Raw genomic sequence first — 23,202 nt, 5'->3', positions numbered from 1 at the left:
TATGCATGTACCATGAGACATATCTAATGCTCAAGGGTTTATTCTATAAAATATACAAATGGTGATTAATGTTGTCAGCGCATATTTGGCAGCCAGTCAGCATCCAAATGTCTCATATATCTAATCTGCATGAGTTCTGTTTAACTTGCATTTTGGCAGTAGGCTGTGATGAAGAATGCTCATCCAAACACAGTATCTCTGCATGTATACACACACACACACACACTCGGATAGTCAGTACAAAGCTGCACTGAAGTGCCCTGTTACGTAATCGCGAAACACAGCGGCTTTGCGCCTGCGAAATGAACGAGCAGGTGGAGGAGGAAACATGCGCAGTAGCAGCCTCGTCAGCAGCATCAGGACCAAAAGATCCCCAGGAGCCTGCGATGCAAGAAGATGGTGCATGTAAACACGCGTAGGGAGATGACCGTGTCGCTTTGTCGGACCGCAGTCGCTCCTCGCGTCTCCGAAGCCGAAGTCTGAAGTCATTTCATGCGATTAAAAACCCCCAAAAGGAGACGATTTGTTTTGTGCCAGCTGAAGCGCGCAAACGGAGCAGCAGAGATGCGACGGCAATAAGAACACAATCGGTTTAGTCTCATGACGACGCTTTAAAGCCTCTGCTGCGCTGCGACATAGTAAAAAAAAAAGGACTCCTCTCATGTCACCCTCATATGACAGGCTTTCTTTTGTAATGGTCGCCTGTTTCTAGTGGGATGCACATCAGTGTTTGGCCGTACTCGCTCTCCGTCGTAATGGCAGCTCTGTACCAGAGCACGGACGCTTCCTCTCCGGATAAATTTCTGGCCTTGAAAGACGTGAGAGAGGTGAAAGAGGAAACAACGCTGGATGAGAAGCTCTTCTTGCTGGCATGTGAAAAAGGTTTGTCAGTTATTATTGCCTCCAATCCCATAATCATTGCTTTTATACTCATTGTGGTGCGTTTAAGATCACAGAAATGCTCCTTTTATGTCAGAATCTGTCTTTTTAATATCACTGAAGCATAATGTGAGTTGGATGGCACTGCAGGTAAAAAACACCATGACTAACAGCTTGTCAGATTTCCAGCAGGGTCACTGCAGCAAGCAGCAAACTGTACAGTCATACCACATTTTTTTTCTCCCAGTGAATACCTCTCACAGCTGCCTACATATTGGCCACTGTGGAAATGTGCCCACGGGGGTTAAGATATATTTAGCAGAACGTCTGCTCTTCCAAAAAGTTTCTCTCCCTGCCTCGTCTGCCGACTTTTCACAGCTCCTGACAAGGAAAGTTAACGCAAACAAGCCGAGGAGAAACTACACATGATGATGCACAATCGCAATGAGGCATGGGCATTCTCATCCCGTCAGATGGGAGGAGAATGTTTCATTGATAAGTTAAGAACATTGCACAGGCATAGGTTGTTTGATGTGTACTGGCCAGCCTTACCACCATGACCATATAAAGTCTCTCTAAACATGGCTCGGCAACAGAGAGTGTCCTTTGAGGGAGATGTTATTGTTATACATTACTGAGGTTAAGAGGAGTGCTGGAGCTGAGCCGGAGAGTGTTTGCCTCATGGCTGGAGCTGTGTGTGTGTGTGTGTGTGTGTGTGTCCGTTTGGCGCCAGCCGCAGATCACACTTCACTGCTTTTATAGATCTGACTCCGTAAAAATGTCCTAATGTGGACGTGCTTCTCGTCTTAGGCGACTACTACATGGTGAAGAAGCTGCTGGAGGAGAACCGACACGGCGAGCTCAACCTCAACTGCGTAGATGTGCTGGGCCGGGATGCCGTCACCATCACCATTGAGAACGAGAACCTAGACATCCTGCAGCTTCTTCTGGAACATGGCTGCCAGGTAGTAAACAGTGCATGAAGAAGACATCACTTTTTCAAGTTGTCTTGGTATGTAATTTGTTCTCTGAGAGCTTCATAAATTATGCATTTGTTTCTGTGTAGGCGACAGATGCCTTGTTGGTGGCCATAGACTCGGAGGTGGTGGGAGCTGTGGACATCCTCCTCAACCACAGGCCGAGGCGATCTTCCAAGCCCTCCATCGCTGTTAGTCTCCTCTCATTACTGCTCATGAATCCTCCTCCAAGATGCAAAGAGCAGGCTGATATATGAGATACTCCCTTATCATTTCTGCAGATTTTTATCCATGCATTTCTATCCCTTTTAAGAAACTGATGCAGCGGATTCAGAACCCAGAGTACTCCACCACCATGGACGTGGCTCCGGTCATCCTGGCGGCCCACAGAAACAACTACGAGATCCTGACCATGCTGCTGAAACAGGACATCTCGCTTCCTCGGCCCCACGCTGTAGGCTGCGAGTGCACGCTCTGCAACGCTAAAAACAAAAAAGACAGCTTACGGCACTCCAGGTACGGGCCTCTCCAGTCACATTTGCTTTCCCCAGATGGCTGCATTAAATCCCTTTGATCTAAACCAGAAGACAAGCATTGCGCAGAATTACTGTATCTTGGAATGGCCAACGTCACTTTTGTCTTCCAGATGACGCCTGTGTTATTTTAGTCCATGATTGTTTCGGACTTGCTCTGGTATGTCGGAGCTTTAACAGCCATGAATCAGTCAGTGTGTCAAGTGAAGTGTCCAGGAAGGGTTCTTGTTAAACACTGCGCCACCATGTTTTGATGATAGCGTCAGCTTGAGAATGTCAGTATCTGGAAAGAAATGCACTGACTTTTTGTGAAGCATTTATCTAGTTTTTAATGTTAACAGTCTTTGTCCCACAGAGGACTCCTAATGCTGTCTGTTATTGCCAAACTCTACTTATCCAGCTGAAGCAAGCCAGTGTTTGGTGTGCCAGTATTGGTGTATTCATTGTTTGTTATAAGTAGTGGTTTTATACTGAAATATAATATAATTACAAACAAACATGGGTGCATTATAAGACAGTGGGTCACAGGGTGCAGATATGCAAAAGGCCCCACCACCTCTCCTACACAGGAAGAAGACAAACAGTCTTTGTGGTAGTTTGTCGCCGTCATGCATCTTTTTATGGGTTTTTTATTATCATTATTTTTTATATTATTCAAGACTTTATTTCAGACACACAAGAGGGTCCATAGCAAAAAAGAAAAGGACATATACGACAGAAAAAAAAGACACAATTCATCATTCAATTTATTTTAAAAAGCAAGGGTATTCATGTTAAGGCTTTGTTGCCAGTGTTTTGTGAGCCTGGATGAAAGCATCTCATCCTAGGGTTGGTTAAAGCGTCTGTTATGCTGTTCTCTGACTCATCCAAATGACACATAAAATTGTACATCAGATGTCTTAGAGGTGCAGAGAGAACGTGCCACCTGCAACACAGTGTTGCATCAGCCGCCAACTTGTTTTCTCGGTTTGTCTCTTTGTGGTCATTTTGTGTTTTGTTTTTTGTCCGTTTGCGTCTCTTTTGGTCATTTTGATTCTCTTCCTGGTCGTTTGACATTTTGCAAGTGAAGGCCAGGGGCCCCCTTACTCTTTTGGCCCCTGTGCCCGGTAGGCCTGTTAAGTAATCAATCCATGACTACAAACTGTAATTTAAGGGAAAGCTGCAAAACCAGCAGTATTTCTACTGGGAGGTAGCGATTCTTTGTTTCTGATACCATCTTAGACTTGCAGATGAGATTTTACTGATCTCTTCTGCTGGGCATTTTTGTTCTCTCTGCAGGGCAGTGTAGCTTCCCACACAGTAAGCTAAATGAATCAGTCTGCGGTTTGGCTGGCAAACAACATAGAGGTCAGAGCAGGTACAGATGAAACAGCTAGAAGGCTGAATGTTTGTTTCTAGATTTCCTTTTTTCTTCCATCTGTGTAGCTTTTGTTTTGTCCTGTTTCTTCCCTCACATTTTCAACCCCCCTTTTTTTAACCACTATTTTCACCTCCTCATCCATCTCGGTCTGTTTTTTTTTTGATCAGGTTCCGCCTGGACATCTACCGCTGCCTGGCCAGCCCCTCTCTGATCATGCTGACTGAAGAAGACCCCATACTTAGGGCCTTTGAGCTGAGTGCAGACCTCAAGGAGCTCAGCCTTGTTGAAGTAGAGTTTAGGTATGATTGCTATCAACTGCTGCATGTCCATCCGTCATGTCAGTGCGTTTTCATCTAATTTCGTCGCACATAAAGACTGGAAACACACATAAACATATGTACATACATGCACACGGTGATACTGTAATCCCTCTTCCTTAATCCAATGTAACAGATAAGAATCATAATCTTTCATGTCTGAATCTATCTAATTTTCCTCGCTCCAGGAATGATTATGAGGAGCTGGCGAAGCAGTGTAAGATGTTTGCCAAGGACCTGCTGGCTCAGGCTCGAAACTCTCGAGAGCTTGAAGTGATTCTCAACCACACATCCAGCGAAGATCATGTTGACAAGAGAGGCTTACTGGAGGAGCGCATGAACCTCAGTCGACTCAAGCTTGCCATCAAGTACAACCAAAAAGAGGTAAGACGAGCCAAGTGTGCAACATTCATGTGTTTTTTTGGCAGGATCAATAGCAAGCCAATCATCAATTTAAATGGGCTGAGGAAAATATTTGATGTGTTACTTGATAATTTAATCCTTAAACTATCCACAGATTAGTAGAGAGAAAATAATAAGTTTATCTGTTATTAATTACCTCTTTACTGTACTATATGCTGGACTAGACATCTGTACACCCTGTGTCTTTTGGAAATATGAGTTTGGCAGGATTAAGTACTTCCTCCAGGCAACAACAGTCAAAGACAAACTTGAAGTTTGAAGCTGGGGGGCAATTTACAGCTTGGATGGCTCGGTGTGAAAAGTTTGACTCATATATCACAGCTCAACTAGTGGCATAAGATTCCTGCAGGAGAAATAACCCTGATAAGGTTCCTCTTAAAGTTGCACATGAGATAATACTCCCTGAGAGTGTTATTTGTGGTTTGTGGTTGGATTTTTATTGCAGGGAGAACAGTGATACGTTTGTAGCTGACTCCCTTAAAAGCGTGCTGGTAGGCAGATTTTGTTACCTTCAGACAGAGCTATGTAAGCTGTTTCCCCCTGTTTCCTGTCTTTGTGCTATGGCTTTATATTCATCCCAGAGACAGTATTTTTATCTAACCTGACTCTCGGCAAGAAGGCTAAAGGCAAGTATCACCTGATTTGACTTAAAATCAAAGGAAATTGGAATCAAACTTGTGGCTGCTGCGGATACGTACTTGACTTGCTTCATGTATGTAATGTATGTTATGTAAGAAACATGATATTTCAACCCAAACCATAATCTTTTCCTAAATCTAACCAAGTAGTTTTGAAACTGTGTCCGTTTCACAACGTTAAATAGTTGTTACTAGATACGGTCAAATATGTAGTTTTGGGAGTCACTGGCAAACAACCAATCCTGTCGTTTAGGTATAAGAACATGTTGCATAATTTCTGTCTGCTTCGCATCTTCACATTGGTATTTTCTCTGTCATTCTCTCCTGATGCTCCTTTAACAGTTTGTGGCTCAGTCCAACTGTCAGCAGTTCCTCAACACCGTCTGGTTTGGAGAGACGGCCAGTTACCGGCGCAAGCACACCTGTCTAAAGATGGCCACAGTGCTGAGTGTCGCCATGCTTTGGCCGCTGCTGTCTGTCTGCTACCTTCTGGTGCCGCGCTCCCGTGTGGGCCAGATCATCCACACGCCCTTCGTCAAGTTCATCATCCACAGCGCCTCCTACTTCACCTTCTTGCTGCTGCTCAACCTGTACTCGCTGGTCTACAATGAGGGCAAGAAGAACACCATGGGCCCTGCGCTGGAGATGATAGATTACCTGCTCATCCTCTGGATCATAGGTCAGCTTTTTACTCAGCTTTCAAGCAATAAATAACATACTAATGCATGCTATGTGTAGAGGGGTATCGTGTATGGTCGATCATAATATATATTGCAACACTTTTAAGTGCAGACTTCTCTAATTGAATAATTATCTATCTCTTAATGGACACAACTAAGAATAGAATACAAATTCAATAATACAAACCAGAATTTAATAGAATAACATGGCATAGTGGAGTGAAAATGAGAGATTCCTGTTATGGTTTGGCTAAAGTCCAGTATCCTGTATCCATAATCCTATCAGGCAGAGCATGACAAACAGCTGTTTGTATACTGAACGACAGAAAGCCTGGCCTGACTGGATTAAATCTGTCAGTTCTGCCTCTAATTGAGCTGTATAGAAAGGGAAGCTTCTTCTGTCTCCCCTGTGATTCATCTGAGTGCTGCCATCACTGGACTCGGCACATGCAAGCATATATTTGCACATACACATGTACACAAGCCATATCTGTTCAGATGAGGCTGGATAGTGACAGTTAGAAATTGACTCTGTCGCTCCCTGGGGAAGAGCCTCTCTACCTTCCTCTTCTGCCAAGAAACCATTAGCATGATCATTCAATAGCTTTAATGGCCCTGCCTTCTCAGCAGAGATATTTGTCTCATGGTTGCAGCATCCCAGCCCTCTCCACTAGACACAAAGCGTCGCAACCACACCTCATTGGCTGAGGTTTCACTATCATCGCTGGGTTGATAAATCATCCCAATAACTGCACCTGGCAGGTTGTAAAAGGATGTAGAAGCAATTGACTTCTATTATTCAATGTTATGAAGATGGTTGTGGGGTAATTTGCAATTTATTCTGTATATTGCAGGAGAGAGATCAGTAGTTGAGTCATTAGACAGACGTGTAATGGTTCTTTTTCCATGGGCCAAGATAGCCCACTAGAGGGGGAAAATGACTTAAGTACTGCAAAAGAGCAACATCAAAGATCAATTTTAATAACTTCAGCAGTTTTTTTCCTCATCACGAAACAGCTGCACTGCAAAGATGCGATGCAGTGGTGCAGATTTCACACTCCAGGGTCTCTGCACCATCAACAAAACACCAAAGTTGAGTTGAATAACAAGGATGAGAGTTCTAATGATGTAAAAATCAAATGCAAATGTTATCGGGATGTGAGAGGGGCTATAAAAGTTACAGACAGCACTTACAAGTCACACTGCAGCTTTCCATTTCTTTCGCTCTCCATTGTTCTGTCTTTCTCCCACGCTACCCCCTCCTCCTCTCATCTTTCTCCTGCTCTCTCCGTCCGGCTATTCCCCTGAGCCAGATGCCTTGCGTTAATGGGGAAATCAGATGCTGTGACTGTGGGCCGGGCTACATGTATATCTGTGTGTCACTGTATGTCTGAATGCATCTCCTTCGCATTTTGATTTCTATATTAGGACTCACTTTTAATGATTCCATAGTAAAATCCAACATCCTACTACCCAGACAAAAATGAATGGAATTTATTCAGGGAGAGAAACAAAATGCATGTGAAAAAATATATTCCATTCATTCTGTATGGTTAGTAGGTTTTTAATTTTACTATGAAATCGTTAAAATTTAAATTCTACTCATTCAATTGTAAAATCCAAGATCCTACTAATGAGACAAAATGAAGTGAATTTGTTTCTCTCCCTGATTAAACTCCACCCAGTTTGTGTGGTCAGTAGGATCTTTGATTATACAATGGAATCTGTGAATTTGAGTTCTAATGATTCAATAGTAATATCAAATTTAATGATTCCATAGTAAAATTAAATATCCTATGAACCAGACAAAAATGGGAGGACTTTATTCAGAGAGAAAAAAATCATGTGTAAAAAATTAAATTCCATTCATCCTGTCTGGTCAATTGTTTTTTTTTTTAATTTTACCATGGAATAATACAATTGACATCCTACTCATTCCATAGTTAAATCCAAGATCCTACAAACCAGACAAAATGGCTGAAATTAGTTTCACTTCCAGATTGGATTTTACCATTGAATCAATATTTTTTGATTTTACTATTGAATCATTAGAACTTCAATTAAGTGATTCCATAGTAAATTCCAAGATCCTACTAACCAGACAAAAATGGATGGAATGTATTCATGGAGAGAAACAAATCAGGTGTGAAAACATAAATTCCATTCATTCTGTAGTAGGTTTTTTTTTATTTTACTAATTTTACTATGGAATCCTTAAAATTGAAATCCTACTCATTCCATAGTAAAATCCAAGATCCTACTAACCAGACAAAAATGGATGGAATGTATTCATGGAGAGAAACAAATCAGGTGTGAAAACATAAATTCCATTCATTCTGTAGTAGGTTTTTTTTTATTTTACTAATTTTACTATGGAATCCTTAAAATTAAAATCCTACTCATTCCATAGTAAAATCCAAGATCCTACTAATCAGACAAAAATGGATGGAATATGTTCCTCTCTCTGACTAAATTCCATCCATTTTGTCTGGTCAGTAGGATCTTTGATTACACTATGGAATCTGTGAATTTGAGTTCAAATGATCCCAGAAAAAAACAAATTCAGTTATTCCATAGTAAAATCAAAGATCCTACTGACCAGACAAAATGAACAGAATTAGTTTCTCTCCTTGAATAAATTCCATACATTTCATCTGATTAGTAGGATCTTGGATTTTACCATGGAATCAATTTATTTGATTTAACTATTGAATCATTAGAACTGAAATTCAGTGATTCCATAGTAAGACCAAAGATCCTACTGACCAGGATGAAATTTATTCAGGGAGAGAAACAAATTGCATTTGTGAACAAAAACCGAAAGACATTTTGTACCAAACCCTGTCACTTCTGTGCTTACCTTCTGTTTAAACCATGGAACCCAATAACAGATAAATTAGGGTCAGTGCAATGTAATAGCAATTTCTGAATCAAGGCATAGAGGATTTGTCACTTTGCCTTACACTTGCAGCTGGAGTCACGCTGTAAGTCTTTTATTATCCCTACTGTACATTTAGAATAGATGAAATTCCATTTGGACACAGAAAGACACCCATCTTTATTAAATTCCACACACCTCCCTAAATCCCACAGATGACATTTTCAGCACATTAATCTCCAATTCCTGTGTCTCATACATTCCTGTTTCCCCTGGGCTCCTACTGTGTGATGACTTATGGTTGAAGCGATTTTAAAATGTTGGGGATGACAGCAAAATAAAAATTTTTTCCAGTGGTGTGCGTATATGTGTGTGTGCATGTGGTGATGGGGAATTCCTGCTCTCCTGTAGGGATGGTGTGGTCGGATGTGAAGCGTCTGTGGTACGAAGGGCTGGAGGACTTTTTGGAAGAGTCAAGGAACCAGCTGAGTTTCGTGATGAATTCCCTTTACCTCGCCACCTTTGCCCTCAAGATAGTTGCTCATAGCAAGGTACACACATGTTACACATACTCTTTCGATGTAGAGGATGAATAACTGCATGTATTATTTTGTGCTGCTGGCTTGAAAGGTTAAGAGATTAGATTCAGAAAGGTTATTCATTTCATGACATGTTTTTTTTAATCGCCTTTTTGCTCAGAGTTAAATGGTTAAATGAAAACATACTTATTAATCTAATGGTAGCTAGCAGCTGGTTAGCTTATCTTAGAATAAAGACATGTAAAAAGGGAAACAGCTACTTAATGTGCAACATGTCTCTGAAACTGTCGAGCTGTTTAACTGTTTCCAATCCAGATATTAAAGGTTATTTCCAATTTGTTAAATTTTTTGTTCAGCAAGATACTCTTCACAAATGAATACAACTTTTATGAATTTTGAAGTGTAAATGCAATCTATAAGTTAGTCTATAAACGAACTACCCTACAGTCGCATAAATTAAACATGGCCACCACAACTGGCTGTAAAGCTGTGTTTATCGTGATGACATTCTGTCGTCTTATTTAGCCACTTGTTAGCAACTGCCTTCTTTAGGACACATAAAAGCTTCAAAATTAAAAGGGGTATTTACTGACGTATTTTATGTTGTAGACCAGAACGTGAAAATCTCTCAAGCTTGTGTCAATCACAGACCTTAATTAAGGCATCTAGCCAAGACTCATTCAAAAAAACTGTTGACTTTGAGATGAGGGAACAGGAAGTGCAAAAATATTTACTTATTTCCAGGTTTTAGGAATCATTCTTGCAGCACTCTATAGAGCTGGGGAATATAGGGATGACCCCCTATAACACCACTTCATAAATACAGTACAGCTTTATATTACTGTACTGAAGCTTCTGTTTAAACACAGAGCAGTCATTAGTCTAAGCTAAATCAGGTGTTTCAGCCAATTAACAGCTAGCGAGCACACCTGATTTAGCTAATCTGGGTCGGGTAGAACGATGTAAAGTATGCATTGCTTTGAGTGTACAGTAGCAGGATTTATAACCACTGTAATTCTCCTTTTCAAAATGGGAACCACATATTATGATCAACTAGTAAAATAGTGTCACTGTGTTTGCATGTTCTTCAGTTCAAGAACGTGGAGGACACAGAGAGGAAGAATTGGGACGCCTTCCACCCCATCCTGGTGGCTGAGGGCCTGTTCGCCTTTGCCAACGTTCTAAGTTACCTGCGACTCTTCTTCATGTACACCACCAGCTCCATACTGGGGCCGCTACAGGTAGGCACACAGTGGTGAGACACACTAAAAGTAAAGACATATTCATAGTTATAAGATTGATTTCTAGTGAAAAGAAAAAGATTTGAGTCTGATCCCTGCGGCGGTTTGAGACCATATATCAGCCATTTCTCTGACACTTTGGATAAGAAAAAAAAGATTATATAATGATTATAAAACTGCTTCCCTTTTCTATCATCCTCTCTAACCCTAGCGCACACACATTCACCACCCACTCTCTTCCTGTCTCAGTGAAGTGCGAACACTCAAGGACAAGCCCACACTAAACATCACACCAGCTGTGCTGCAGCATCATAACCATCATCATAAGCGTTTAGTATAAGCACAGTGAACTGAGGCAGTGGATGAATGTGTTCAGCTGTAATAATACGCTCATAATAAAGTGAACACAACATCATAAAGCCTTGACGCTTCAGTCGCCATATGCATCACCGTACTGCGATCATCATTTCTATCATCTACACAAACGAGAGCCTTCAGTTTACACAAAATGGATTTCTCAAGCTAACGTCAGTTCAGGCTGCTTATTTAAAGGCGGAGGAGCTGACTCTATACACCCACAGCACATTTACACTGGCTCCAAGATTGATTTCTATCACAATCTGGCACCCACAGCAACAGTTTGATCCATTGCCATCTTAAGTGCAGTTTTGGCTGCATGGAAATTAAAGGGAAAAGTAAAGCCGTTACATACAGTATAGTCAGTGACAACTTTTTAAGTCAGTTTCTCAACTTTTTACTGCTGAGCGAGTTCAGTTTGAAAAATGAGCAGGCGTCAGTCTGATAAGGTGGCTTTTGCTCTGTTGAAATTTTAGGGATTTGACATTTTCAACAACAAACAGCTACATTATGAGCAACGTGAGTGCGGTACATTCAGGGCAGATGTCTGTCAAAAAACATCCAAGTGAATATTGTTTAGTAAACTTTGCTAAATCCTGGATTTGATCAGCGTGATTAAATCTCAGTCTGAGCTGGCAGTGCCATTTAGAATTAGCAGACACAGTCTCTTCCCTTGTTTTTCTCAAAAGGTTATGGAAATGTTTAGCAATGCAGTTGTGCTGATCTGTTTTATGCCTCTTTCCCAACACTAAATAAATCAAATTTGTTAAAAGGAAACATTTAATCTGACAAAAAAAAGGCCTTTTTGTGGTTGTGTAGTCCCTCAGACCGCCTCTTTTGGCAAGAGTCCCCTCTTTGTTAGCATACAGTGTTTGTTTACAGCCACACCGACGTACAATAGTGCATCAGTGTGTGCGTGCCGTGTGAACATGTTTTCACATTGTATTGCATTTGATTCCTTTCTAATTCATAACCCAACGCTTTACTGTTGCCAGCTTGTTTAATACTTTCATACATAATTACAGCACAAGACATTCGCTGGTCATGTCTTAAACATATACTTACACATTCTTTTTTTCCAATGGAGGAGTGATATACACCATCTGCCTGTGTAACAGCGGTGCCCCCAAGGGGAGGCCAGGGGGGCCATGACCCCCTGATACAATTGCTGGCCACCTCACTGGCCCCCAGTTTTAGCATAGCTTGTCGGGAAGGGAACTAAGGGTGCTTTCACACCTGCACTGTTTGGTTCAGTTCAATCAAACTCAGGTTTGTTTGTCCCCTAAGTGCAGTTCGTTTGGGCAGGTGTGAACACAGCAATCACACTCAGGTGCGCACCAAAACAACCAGACTGAGACCTTCTTGAAGAGGTGGTCTCGGTCCAGTTACAAACGAACTCTTGTGCAGTTCGTTTGTGGTGAGAACGTGTTCCGACCTCGCTCTGAACCAACTGCAGTAACATGACACATTGTTTGGGTTAAACATGAGCATGTTACAGTCCCGGAGGATTATTATGAACAAACAAAATTAGTCCCTGATTCAGACCAAAGCAAGACAACTCTAGGTCTGAAGCACCCTAATAGTGCTCCAAATTTTGGTGACTTGCATGGCTATTTTCAAAGAGGTCTGTTGAACTCCCACCTTAAGATATCTGAATAAAAATTAGGTACCTACAAGTCTCCCCTAAACTTGAGTAGGTTTGTTCCCAGTAAATGTTTTGTTCCATACAATGAATCTACTTCTTAAGATTAGATTTGTATATTTGTCATTTAAAGTAAGACGACAATCAGATTATTTTTAGAACTATGAATTGCCTAACATGTATAGATATATAACACAAAACTGTATGGTTGGGGAACTCAAAATGTTGACTGTACTGATATTAGTCCATGCACAGCAGATGATTAGTAAAATAGGAAACAATAGTAGGCAATATCAGTATGCAATTCCATTTTCCATATTGGCATAGTTTTAAATGAGCTTATATACTTAAACAGCACAATCAAATTTCTTAAATTCAGTTATGGCTTTTTGTTTCGGTGTGCCACCTGGTGATTTTCAGTGGCACCATCTGGTAACTCCTGTGATAAATTTCTGGGGTCGCCCCTTCTGTGTAAAACCCTAAAGTGGCGCAGGTTTCATCTCTTTATTCTGAGCGATTTCCGGTGGACAGTCAAAAACTCAATGGATAAACTTATTTTACAACCCAGTGAAAAAAATATTCTGTTATGTCATAATTTTTTCCACATTCCAAGACGAGCCAAAAAATCTGGTTTGAATATTTTCTGCTGAGGCTCTTCAACAACCTCAGTGCCATAGGTGTCCCTTTTATCGCATCATGATTTTGTGGTTCATCCAGCCAGCTGGCAGAAGGATTGTGAAGCCAGCCAACATCTCTGACTTTTTGCTGGCAAGGTTTTGTTTTTCCTGCGTGTGTCACTTTATTATATAAAGCAGTCCTCCGGTATGCAGTGAGGTCAGTCTATTTGTAGGGATGCCTTCCTGTCATTAAGTCAAGTGCTGTTTGTGGTTGACTTATAAAACACTAAGGGTGCCCTTTAGATTGTTAATGTGCGCTTCAGCTACAATCGTCTCCATCTTTCTTCCTCCTCTCTCTCTTCTTTTCCTCTTTCACTCGCTCACTCTGTGACATCACTGTCTGGCTTGGCAGAATGGAAAAAGTATTAGCTTTGGAAATAGATGTGGCTGTGTGTGTTTCACTCACATGGCAGACACACCTCCCTGCTAATGCACGCGCGCCCACACATTTCCACACTCTTGTGATATGTGAGCGTGCAATTAGCTGCACTCAGACCAGCTCCTGCTCACACACAGACAGTGAGGCAGTGCTGTGTGGGTTACAGTAATGCACGTTTGCCTGATTCTGTCCTTCCTGAAGAGGCCAGCTCACATTTCTGCGGGGTAGTGCCCCCTACTGAGGTTGGAAAGAGTGACTGAGAGTGTGAGTGTGTGTCTGTGTATGTCTACTATCAACAGTGTGCTTACAATGAGCTCACTCACGGCCCAGACTTAACCTCGCCAACGGTGTTAATGTCCCATAACTGATGGAACACCAGGAGGCATGTGTGAGTGTGTGTGAGAAAAAGACACAAGTTGTGTCCCAGTTTCACACTACACACAAGTTCTGAGTATTTATTGCAGTGTGTTTACATGGCAGTAGTGTAAAATGCTTACCAACTGGTGTTAGTGATTGCTTTTGTCCCACAATGCATTTGACAAAGAGACTCACAGCTGGAAGACATTTAAACAAATTGGGAACAGTGTTGAGGCAGTTCCAGGAACATCTTGGTAAACAAAAAAATATAAAAATAAACTCTTTGGACAAACATTTTTCCTTCTGTTCACTAAATCTAATTGGAAGTCAATTTATTTATGGAACAAATTATAAATCAAATGTGAGCCAAAGTGCTTTGCAGAGAAATTAAAAATGCGTTTAACCCTTTGAAACCTGAGCAAATTGGCTTGATTTCTTTTAAAAACATGGGAAGAAGGCAATGAGCAGCAAAAGAAGAAATGACCCAAAACAATTAGCAAAAAAAGAAAAAAAAAGACAATTAAAAACAGTAAAAAAAAATAAAGAAAAAAAGAAAAAAGGAACTGACCTGGAAAGAGTGCTTAAATTTATAATAATTCTGTAACATAATTTTAAAATGTAATAATAATAATTATAAATATAGTTATTCCCTTGCTTTTTGCTTTTTTGCCTCGTGATTTTTTTTTTTTTTTTTTTTTTTTTTTTTTACAATTTCCAAATCTATTGTTTTTTTGCAAGTTGTGGGAAATTTCTTACTAAGTTGCTCACTGCCGTCTTTTCCCATACCTTGAAAGAAATCACACTAATTAACTCTGGAAAGCAGCACAAGAAAAGTGATGTCGCTCTATATACGATATATATATTAGAGCCCATCTGTGAGTCAGAGTTTGGACTGGAGAATGGGCGTTAAGCTTTCACAACAACACCGTTCCAATATCAGTGGTAACTGCCATATGAGCGCAGCACAGAGCAGCAGTGATGAGCCAGCCAATGAAAAACACAAACGGGACTCACGTGTACTAACATGCCGTTCCATATAACAAAGAACAGAGAAGCTCATTTTACAACACACACATGGGTAGCGTGACTTCATTCTACGCTCAGGACGCCATTACTATATTATTGTTCTACTCTTTGGTCAACAATACGATATTTGCTGATATCACACAGTCTGCCATGATCAATATGAGACGATATAAGTAAATATCCTCATTGTCTTTTCCTTGGCTGCTTACCACTGTCTGCCTGGTGCTGGGGTGCTGGCACTGCTAAATGTTTGTGGAGGAGGTGTGTCAGGATTGGTGACACTGACAGCCATGGGAATTTCAAAATAAATCTTAAAGATGGCGACATGTATGGGTGATTTTACTTTGCATCAGTGATATTGATAACCTGGATATCCAGATGCCCCGCCCCTAGCAAATTCAAATTAGCACTGCACGGGGATCTGGCCCCGACGAGCAGAGCCCGCTGAATCACCTATCGGACCAATCAGATCAGTCTATCTGACAGGGCGTAACATGATGAGGACAGCACTGCGCCATAGGAGTCGAAAAGTAAACAGCCAAGATGGCAGCTGCCGAAGGACCGTGTCCATTCAATTTAGCTTTGGAAGAAACACGAAGCCAACTACACTTATCTTTTTCCTTGAGAGAGGAACAGAAGACTGCCCTAGAAGCCTTTGTTTCCAGGAAGGATGTTTTTGCCGTTTTGCCGACGGGATATATATCGACCCAGATCGATGTAACATTACACCCCAATGTGGCACCCATCTTATACAGATGCTATACAGTATCTTTGTCAAATAGTGCTATATAGAACCACTAGAGGGCCCATATATACCATGGACGAGTCATTGAGTAATATGAGGCTTAAAAGATTTCGAATCCTGTACTAAATGTTTACTGAGAAATATAATACATTACCCATGTGTGCAAGAAGATTAAGAGCCTCTGCTTTAATATGTAATCCTTAGGAAATACACTGTTTGTGGGATATTTAAATGCAGTGTTTTTCTTCTTCCCCCAGTAAAATAAACTTAATTAAACTAAGCTGAAGAACCAGTAGAGAACCATTTAAGAACAACACAGGTGATTAAATGGTTCTCTACTGGTTCTTCAGCTCAATTTGGTTTCGTTTACTGGGGAAAGGGACCAGTAAAGAACCTTTAAAGAACCATACAGGGGCTTAAATAGATCTTTGTGTGGCATCGGTGCTAGCATCCCAACCCATACCACAGATCTGCTAGGGATACAACATTTTTCTGTTTATATACAAACAACCAAAACAGGACTGTTTACTATATTTGCAAATGAATATGAATGGAGTAGACAGTTTGCGTGTACATGGATGCATTTGTGGTACCTGAGATGCACAAGACCCACCTCAAGTCAAGGTTAAGAGCTCCTGACCTGCTGCATTCCTGCTGTGTTTGTACAGTACCTAAGTTAGGCTACCTGTCAGGCTGGGCAAGCAGGGAACACCCTCAGCCCCTAAATCAGACGTGTACAAAGTGGCAGAGGAATACACTGGGGGAATTTAGACATGACAAGAGAATGAATCACCCAAATAGACTAGCCCTTCTCCTCAAACAAGCTGCCTGGGTTTCAGCGCAAACACTCTAGTCGCCATTCACCTTGAGGTGCGGGGAAAGTGGTCATCCCTCACATTGGACACTGTGTGTGTGCTTGTGTTTTGCAAGGGCCAATTCTGACCTTGTTTGAGCATCTCTAGGTCCTAGTAAACAAATAGACCACTCAGGTCTATAAATAGTCAGTTTCCAATGGTCTGAGAAGACTTGCTCTGTCTTCGAGGCCCTCTCTTCGGCTTCGTCCGTGTTTGTCTGTCTTCCCTGTCGGGTGACAGCACTACAGCTGCCAGGATATGTTGCTTTTTCCACTTCCTCAGGCGGTCACTGCTAAACAAGAGCATGGGGGGAAAGCAGCTACAAGTGGTCATAAACTTTGCTTTTGGGATAGGTGTTGAAAGAGTATTTAGGCATCAGAATCAAGTAGAAATATAGCTTAAGTTTTTAAGACAGCAGACATTTGACTTGTTATAGCAGGGAAAGCACAGGTGTAACTAATAACATTTATAATGTTGGCTGCATTCCATTTATATGCTCATTGCTATTATACAGCGCAGTTTACAGGGACACTTTAATGGTATTTCCATCATTAACACTATTACTTTTACTTGTGGTTTTCCTGATAAACATCAAAATGTCTGCTAAGAAAAACCTCTGTTAGCTTGTTTCTGGAGGGGTTGTTTCCAGCTCTCAAATGTGTCCACAAAGGCCACTTGATAAGAGTAACAAGAAAATCTAGTACATCAAATCTCGTGACATCTGCTGACCACATCACTGAGACCCCAAGGGCATGACTCAAAGATGAATTTGATGTGCATCTTAATAATGTCGATGCAAAGATAAGGCCCTTCCTTTACTGTATGAACTTCTCTCAGTTGTTAAGAAATCTCTGTAAGGATCAGACAGACATCCTGTTTGGTGTCCGATCTGACCCCAGCTTGCCCCCTGATAGTTAATGAGGATTACTGGCAGAAAACTGGCTATGAAAACTAGAAAAAAAAAAGACTCATGTCCACTTGATTACATCAGATCAAGCAGAGCAGGATTAACAGTCCAATCTTCATTTTTCCCCAGATCTCCATGGGCCAGATGCTGCAGGAGTTTGGCAAGTTTTTGGGCCTTTTCCTGTTGGTGTTATTCTCCTTCACCATTGGACTCACCCAGCTTTACGGAAAGGACCACAAAGACTCATACAAGAATCCGCCAAAGGACTGTGAGGGCATATTCTGCCAGCAACAGAGCAATGATGCATTCCACACGTAAGGGCCAACCTCAATCTGTCACTCTGTACTGCGATGATGGCGATGATGAATGTGCAGAATGCTTGTTGAGAGATGTTGGACACTATATGTGGGGCTGTTTATCATCGGTTTACAGCGGATGAAGTTATTATGATTCATGATTTCATTGTAAAATTAGATGCCACTTTTATGGGTTTTATTGTGAAATGCATATGACAACATCCAGGGTTGGGGGTTTGAACCCCGGTGTGGAGGAGCCCTGCTATGCAGAGTTTGCATGTTCTTCCCGTGTCTGGGTACTCCAGCTTCCTCCCACAATCCAAAGACATGCAGGTTCATTGGTGGCCCTAAATTGTCCGTAGGTGTGAATGTGAGTGTGAATGGTTGTCTGTCTCTATGTGTCAGCCCTGTGATAGTCTGGTGACCTGTCCAGGGTGTACCCTGCCTCTCACCCAATGCCAGCTGGGATAGGCTCCAACTTCCCCATGACCCCCAACAGGATAAGCAGTTATGGAAAATGAATGAATGAGTAGCACCTAAATACCCACTGAAATCTACCAGCTTCTTCTGTTTCACAGGTTTATGGGGACCTGCTATGCCCTGTTCTGGTACATCTTCTCCCTGGCACACGTTGCGCTCTTCGTCACCCGCATCAGCTACACAGAGGAGCTGCGCTCTTTTGTGGGTGCTATGATCATTGGCACCTACAACATTGTGGTGGTTATTGTGCTGACCAAGCTGCTGGTGGCCATGCTCCATAAAAGCTTCAGACAAATTGCGGTAAGTGTGAACCATTTTTGGCACATAATGACTTTCAGTGCTGTCAAGGGTAATTTGAGTTCAACTTGGAGCCAAATGTTGCAACTGTTTTCATTTACTGTTAAGATCAGATTTTTCTCTAATTCACCCTGAAATGCTGCACAGATGTTTAAGAGTTTGTACCTTGGAACCCTGCTGCACATTTTCTGCTTCCTTTGAATGACTGTTTGATTTCCATTATGTTAAGTAAAACATCATTGTCCCAAAAAAAAATCCGCCCCCTCAAGGATTTCCACAGATAATATGTTTGCATTTTCAAGATTCCTCTCTAAATGGAGAACAGTGTAAGTGAAAGTGAGTTCTCACATTCCTGCGTTCTGACTGTTTTTAATGGCGGTTGTGCTTCTGTAGAACCACGAGGACAAGGAGTGGAAGTTTGCTCGCGCCAAACTGTGGCTTAGCTACTTTGATGACAAGTGTACCATGCCTCCACCGTTCAATATCCTCCCCTCCCCAAAGACTGTCTGCTACCTGGTGACCAGCATCAGCAAGTGGATCTGTTCGCACACCTCGAAGGGCAAGGTGAAGAGACAGAACAGCCTCAAGGTAAGAAACTTAAAGTATATATTCTGCGATGGTTATGTTGAACATGGTTTCACCACATAAAAAGCAACCAAAAAATCGGAAAAAGGGCTGGAACAGAGACTTTATAAAAAAAGATGGACGACATGACAGCTCCCCAAAAGTGAAGCTAAAATGTCTCAATCACCACCTGGTGGCTGGCTGCAGTAAAGGTCATAAACCCCTCCCCCTCCATGTTAATGGATGGGACATGGGCCAAACTAAAAACTCAAAGTACATGTCAAATAAATTTTTCCCAGAGATGGTTTCTGTCATTTTAGGTGGTTCTTATCACACTGCTGTTTGCTGAAGTGTTCATTTTTCTGATAAGTTTGGTTTTAATTAGTTATTTGATGCTTCTGTTGGTGCTGCTCTGCTAGCGACCTGGACTCTGTCGCATTTCTTATGGACTATTTTAAGGCAGCAATACTTGTGCAGCTCCTGAGTCCAAATTTCCCTACAGGAACAATAAAATATATTGTGTCACATGCACCGTATCATATCGTATCGCATCATATCGTATCGTATCATGTGAAAAGGGAATTTGATGTTATGACTGACAGCTATGTGTGCCATTTGGTTTGCTCATTAACAGTGGCACTGCTCGCGATTGGGTCAGACGGGTGATTGGACAGGAACTGTGACTCATTGCGGAGATCGCTACTGCGCGGACACTGGCTCCAAATCACAAGCACAAGATAGAAGCGGCGTAGTCCGGGATATTTTGGCTTCATTTTTGCACAGTAGGAGTAAATGGAAATGCATCGTCCACCTTTATATACAGTCTGCAGTCTGGAAACACATCTACTATTTCTCTCATTGATAAATTCTGGATCTTGCTTCTGCCATGCCCCCCCCCATCGCTGCCTGCGGTAGGATTTATTTTTACTTTCTCCAGCGCTAAAACGAAGACTAGCGCTAGGTTGACTGGTGAAAGAGCATTGCACATCAAGATGGCTGAGGTTAGCGTTAGAGGAATTATCAGAGGTTTTTAGCCACACGTTTGAGCCTCAGTCAGACCCAGACCTAGATAAGAAGTCAGTTGTGCACCAAAACTGGTGACTAACAGATGATGCAGGCTGATGGCTGATGCAACATTAGTGATTGTGAAACATCCAATAACAGCTGCTACAATGTTACAGCGTGTTCACATTGGACTGGTTTGCATCCAAAAACTGCACAAAGCACACTCTATCACGTTTGCTGTCAAAATTTTTGCTGTGCTAATGTTAACTCTCACTCTCCCTCTCTGTACTGACATGTCCACTCTGCACTGGAGGTTTCAGGTTTCCTTGCTGGTGTTGTTTTAAAGTCTGTTCCTCCATTGATATCAGTTTGCCATATTAGACAGTAAGACAGATTTTAGGGAAGCACACAGGCATCTCCCTCATCAGTAGAGGAATGTGATCTCTGTACTGACAAACTTTGCATAGATAGAAGTCAGTACAATCAAAGTCAGACATTTTAGGGGACATGAACATGAGAAAAGCACATTTTTTAATGGAGGAGGACTTTAACTTGTGACAGGAAGATGGCTTCCAGTTCATCTTTGTAATCTGATTTTGATTATTTTCTGGATGTTTAAACTCAATCCATTCCCTTAATGTTGAACAAATGTCCGTCTGTCTTTTCATTGATCTGAGTTCCTTCATGGTCTTTCCTTTCCAGGAGTGGAAGAACCTGAAGCAGAAACGTGATGAGAACTATCAGAAGATAATGTGTTGTCTGGTTCACCGCTATTTGACCTCTACACGGCAGAAGATGCAGAGCACAGACCAGGCCACAGTGGAAAATCTGAACGACCTGCGTCAAGACCTCTCCAAGTTTCGCAACGAGATGAGGGACCTGCTCGGCTTCCGGACCTCCAAATATGCCATGTTTTACCCAAGGAGCTAAGAAAAGACTAAATGTCTCTTCCCCTTCCCCTTCTCCTCTTGACAAAACCTCTGCTTCTCGTTTATCTGGGATGCTGTGTGACCCGAGCATGTGCAAAAAACTCTGCTCTTTTTGAGTCACAGGGGCAACTTTTAAACCTGGACCTTAACTAGAAAAATATATATTCTCCACCAAAGCCTCCAGACTCAGGCCCCCCATGTATTATTCAGCTATTCAACCTTTTTGTAAATAAAGAAAGCCATTGTTTTCAACAGAAAGACGAATAAAGATTTATGGAAAAATTTGACCCTAAAGAGCTGATTTTGCTGAATACAAACACTGCTTTTGAGATTTGAAGTTGTTGATTTCTCTCCTTGAAAACTGATCTTTGGCCGTTCAGTCGAGAAAGCCAGAAAACTGTCAACCGTTCAGCCAACTGCCCGGCGATCCAGTCCACATGAGAGTCACATTACACACACCTGATCCGTTCTCATGCTTCACAGAGCATAGCTGCCTCAACAGACCAAGTCACATATTATTTGGCATTATTTGGTTTCCAGGTGAAAGCACAAACACGCACAAACAAAAACAACACGTTAAAGGAGTTTTATTTGGGAAGATGAAAACAATAAAATATAAATAATATTCACAGACTTTTTTCATATGAAAATATTTTTCATTTCATAATTCTGCCTTTAAAAACAAGTAAATGATGTATGCTAAAAGCGTGCTTTGCATCTGTAAACAAACTAAAATAAAAAAAGAGCTTTAGCTAGGAAGGTCCTCCTCCCAGCATAAACGTCTTCCAAAAAGAATCATATATATATTAAATATTGCACTTTTTATCACCACTTAAAAACTTCCAAATCCTAGCCATTAAAATTGAACACAGAAAAATAACTGCAGGTTGTTAATGCCATCAGTAAAACTATAACAATCAGCTGTGACCAGTCCCCTATGGATACTAATACATTGTTTAATGTATATTAAAAAATAAATCCCATTGTTTATTCACTTTGCGCTCCATGGCCTCACAGGGAAACAACTTAAAAGTAGAATGTGGAAAGATCTGAAATGAATAGTGCCATCATAGGATGTCAGAACAGATGTGCACACTGAAAATTTTAAACAGTCTGATTAATGTTTGTTTTATGAGACATGTCTCTGTGAATTGCTGTTCTCCCTATTCTGGGCTCCTGTTGCTGGCTACGATTTAAATCCCTGCCAGGGGCATGACAGGAATGTGACTAGGCAGAGTGAGAATGGGTTGAGGAGTACGGATGGAAACTTCAGCTAATTGTGTTGCTGATTAATCTGAGGTTGCAAAACAGATTAACTTACTATTTTTATTAAAGGTCCAGTGTGCAGGATTTAGGAGGATAACAGTATGTTTTCTTTAGTCAATAATCATCTGGCAATATGAATCATTGTGTTTTTAATACCTTAGAATGAGCCGTTTATATCTACAGTACATAGGGAGTCCGCCATCCTACAGTAGCCTAAAATGGACAAACCAAAAACTGGCTCTAGAGAGGACCATTCAGGTTTTGGCATTGGCCACTGTAGTTAGCAGCCTAACAGCGATGAGCAGTGGCGGAAAACCACTGATTTTTAATGTGAAACTACTTTATTCTGTGTTTTTACCAGTTTTAATCACTGGGTCAGTTTGTTTTGGAGAGGAAGTGCCCTTTGCGGATAATTCGGCCCCCACTAAAAATCTCCTGAACGTCTGGATTATAAATTATCAGACAAAAAAGGTGAGCACACATTAGCAGGGGCTGGGCTACTGGCCCATCTTTGACACACCACATGGCATCAGAGAAACACTGATTTGTAACATGAAACTGCTTTATTCATTTTAAATACTAGGTGCGTTTCTTTTGCAGAGCAGGATAACTCGGCTCATGGTAAAAACTTCCTGAATTCCTGGATCAGAAATAAGGTGAGCACACATTCATAGGTGCCGAGTGAGAATCCCGTCCCTGACATGCCAAACAGCATTGATAAAACACTGATTTGTAACGTGAAACTGCTTTATTCAGAGTTTTTACTGGTTTTAATCACCTGGTCCCTTTGTTTTGCAGAGGAAGAGACCTAATAAGATATTCAGCTCATGGTAAAAATCTCTGAAGGAAAACACTGAAGGAATTCTAACCGGGAGAAGTTTCAGCTGGTTACAATCTGTAATTCTCACCGCTAGATGCCAGTAAATCCCCCTAAATCTCACACACTGTTCCTTTAA

At 41.4% G+C, this 23,202-nt stretch overlaps 1 protein-coding gene across 1 annotated transcript; it reads left to right on the top strand.

Moving 5' to 3' along the window:
* Positions 1 to 316: 316 nt before the first annotated feature.
* trpc1 (transient receptor potential cation channel, subfamily C, member 1) lies at positions 317 to 21,262 on the top strand. Its single transcript, XM_033639481.2, has 13 exons — positions 317 to 882; positions 1,690 to 1,844; positions 1,946 to 2,047; positions 2,170 to 2,372; positions 3,917 to 4,048; positions 4,255 to 4,450; positions 5,470 to 5,806; positions 9,097 to 9,236; positions 10,316 to 10,465; positions 17,539 to 17,723; positions 18,284 to 18,485; positions 18,876 to 19,070; positions 20,754 to 21,262. The coding sequence occupies exons 1-13, from the start codon at positions 717 to 719 to the stop codon at positions 20,979 to 20,981; spliced, it is 2,391 nt and encodes a 796-aa protein (XP_033495372.1). The 5' UTR covers positions 317 to 716; the 3' UTR covers positions 20,982 to 21,262.
* Positions 21,263 to 23,202: the final 1,940 nt, after the last annotated feature.

The sequence above is a fragment of the Epinephelus lanceolatus genome, chromosome 20, assembly GCF_041903045.1.
Source record: "Epinephelus lanceolatus isolate andai-2023 chromosome 20, ASM4190304v1, whole genome shotgun sequence".
Classification (NCBI taxonomy): domain Eukaryota; kingdom Metazoa; phylum Chordata; class Actinopteri; order Perciformes; family Serranidae; genus Epinephelus; species Epinephelus lanceolatus.
Note: the sequence above shows the minus strand (reverse complement) of the source record. Positions and strands in the feature narration are given on the sequence as shown.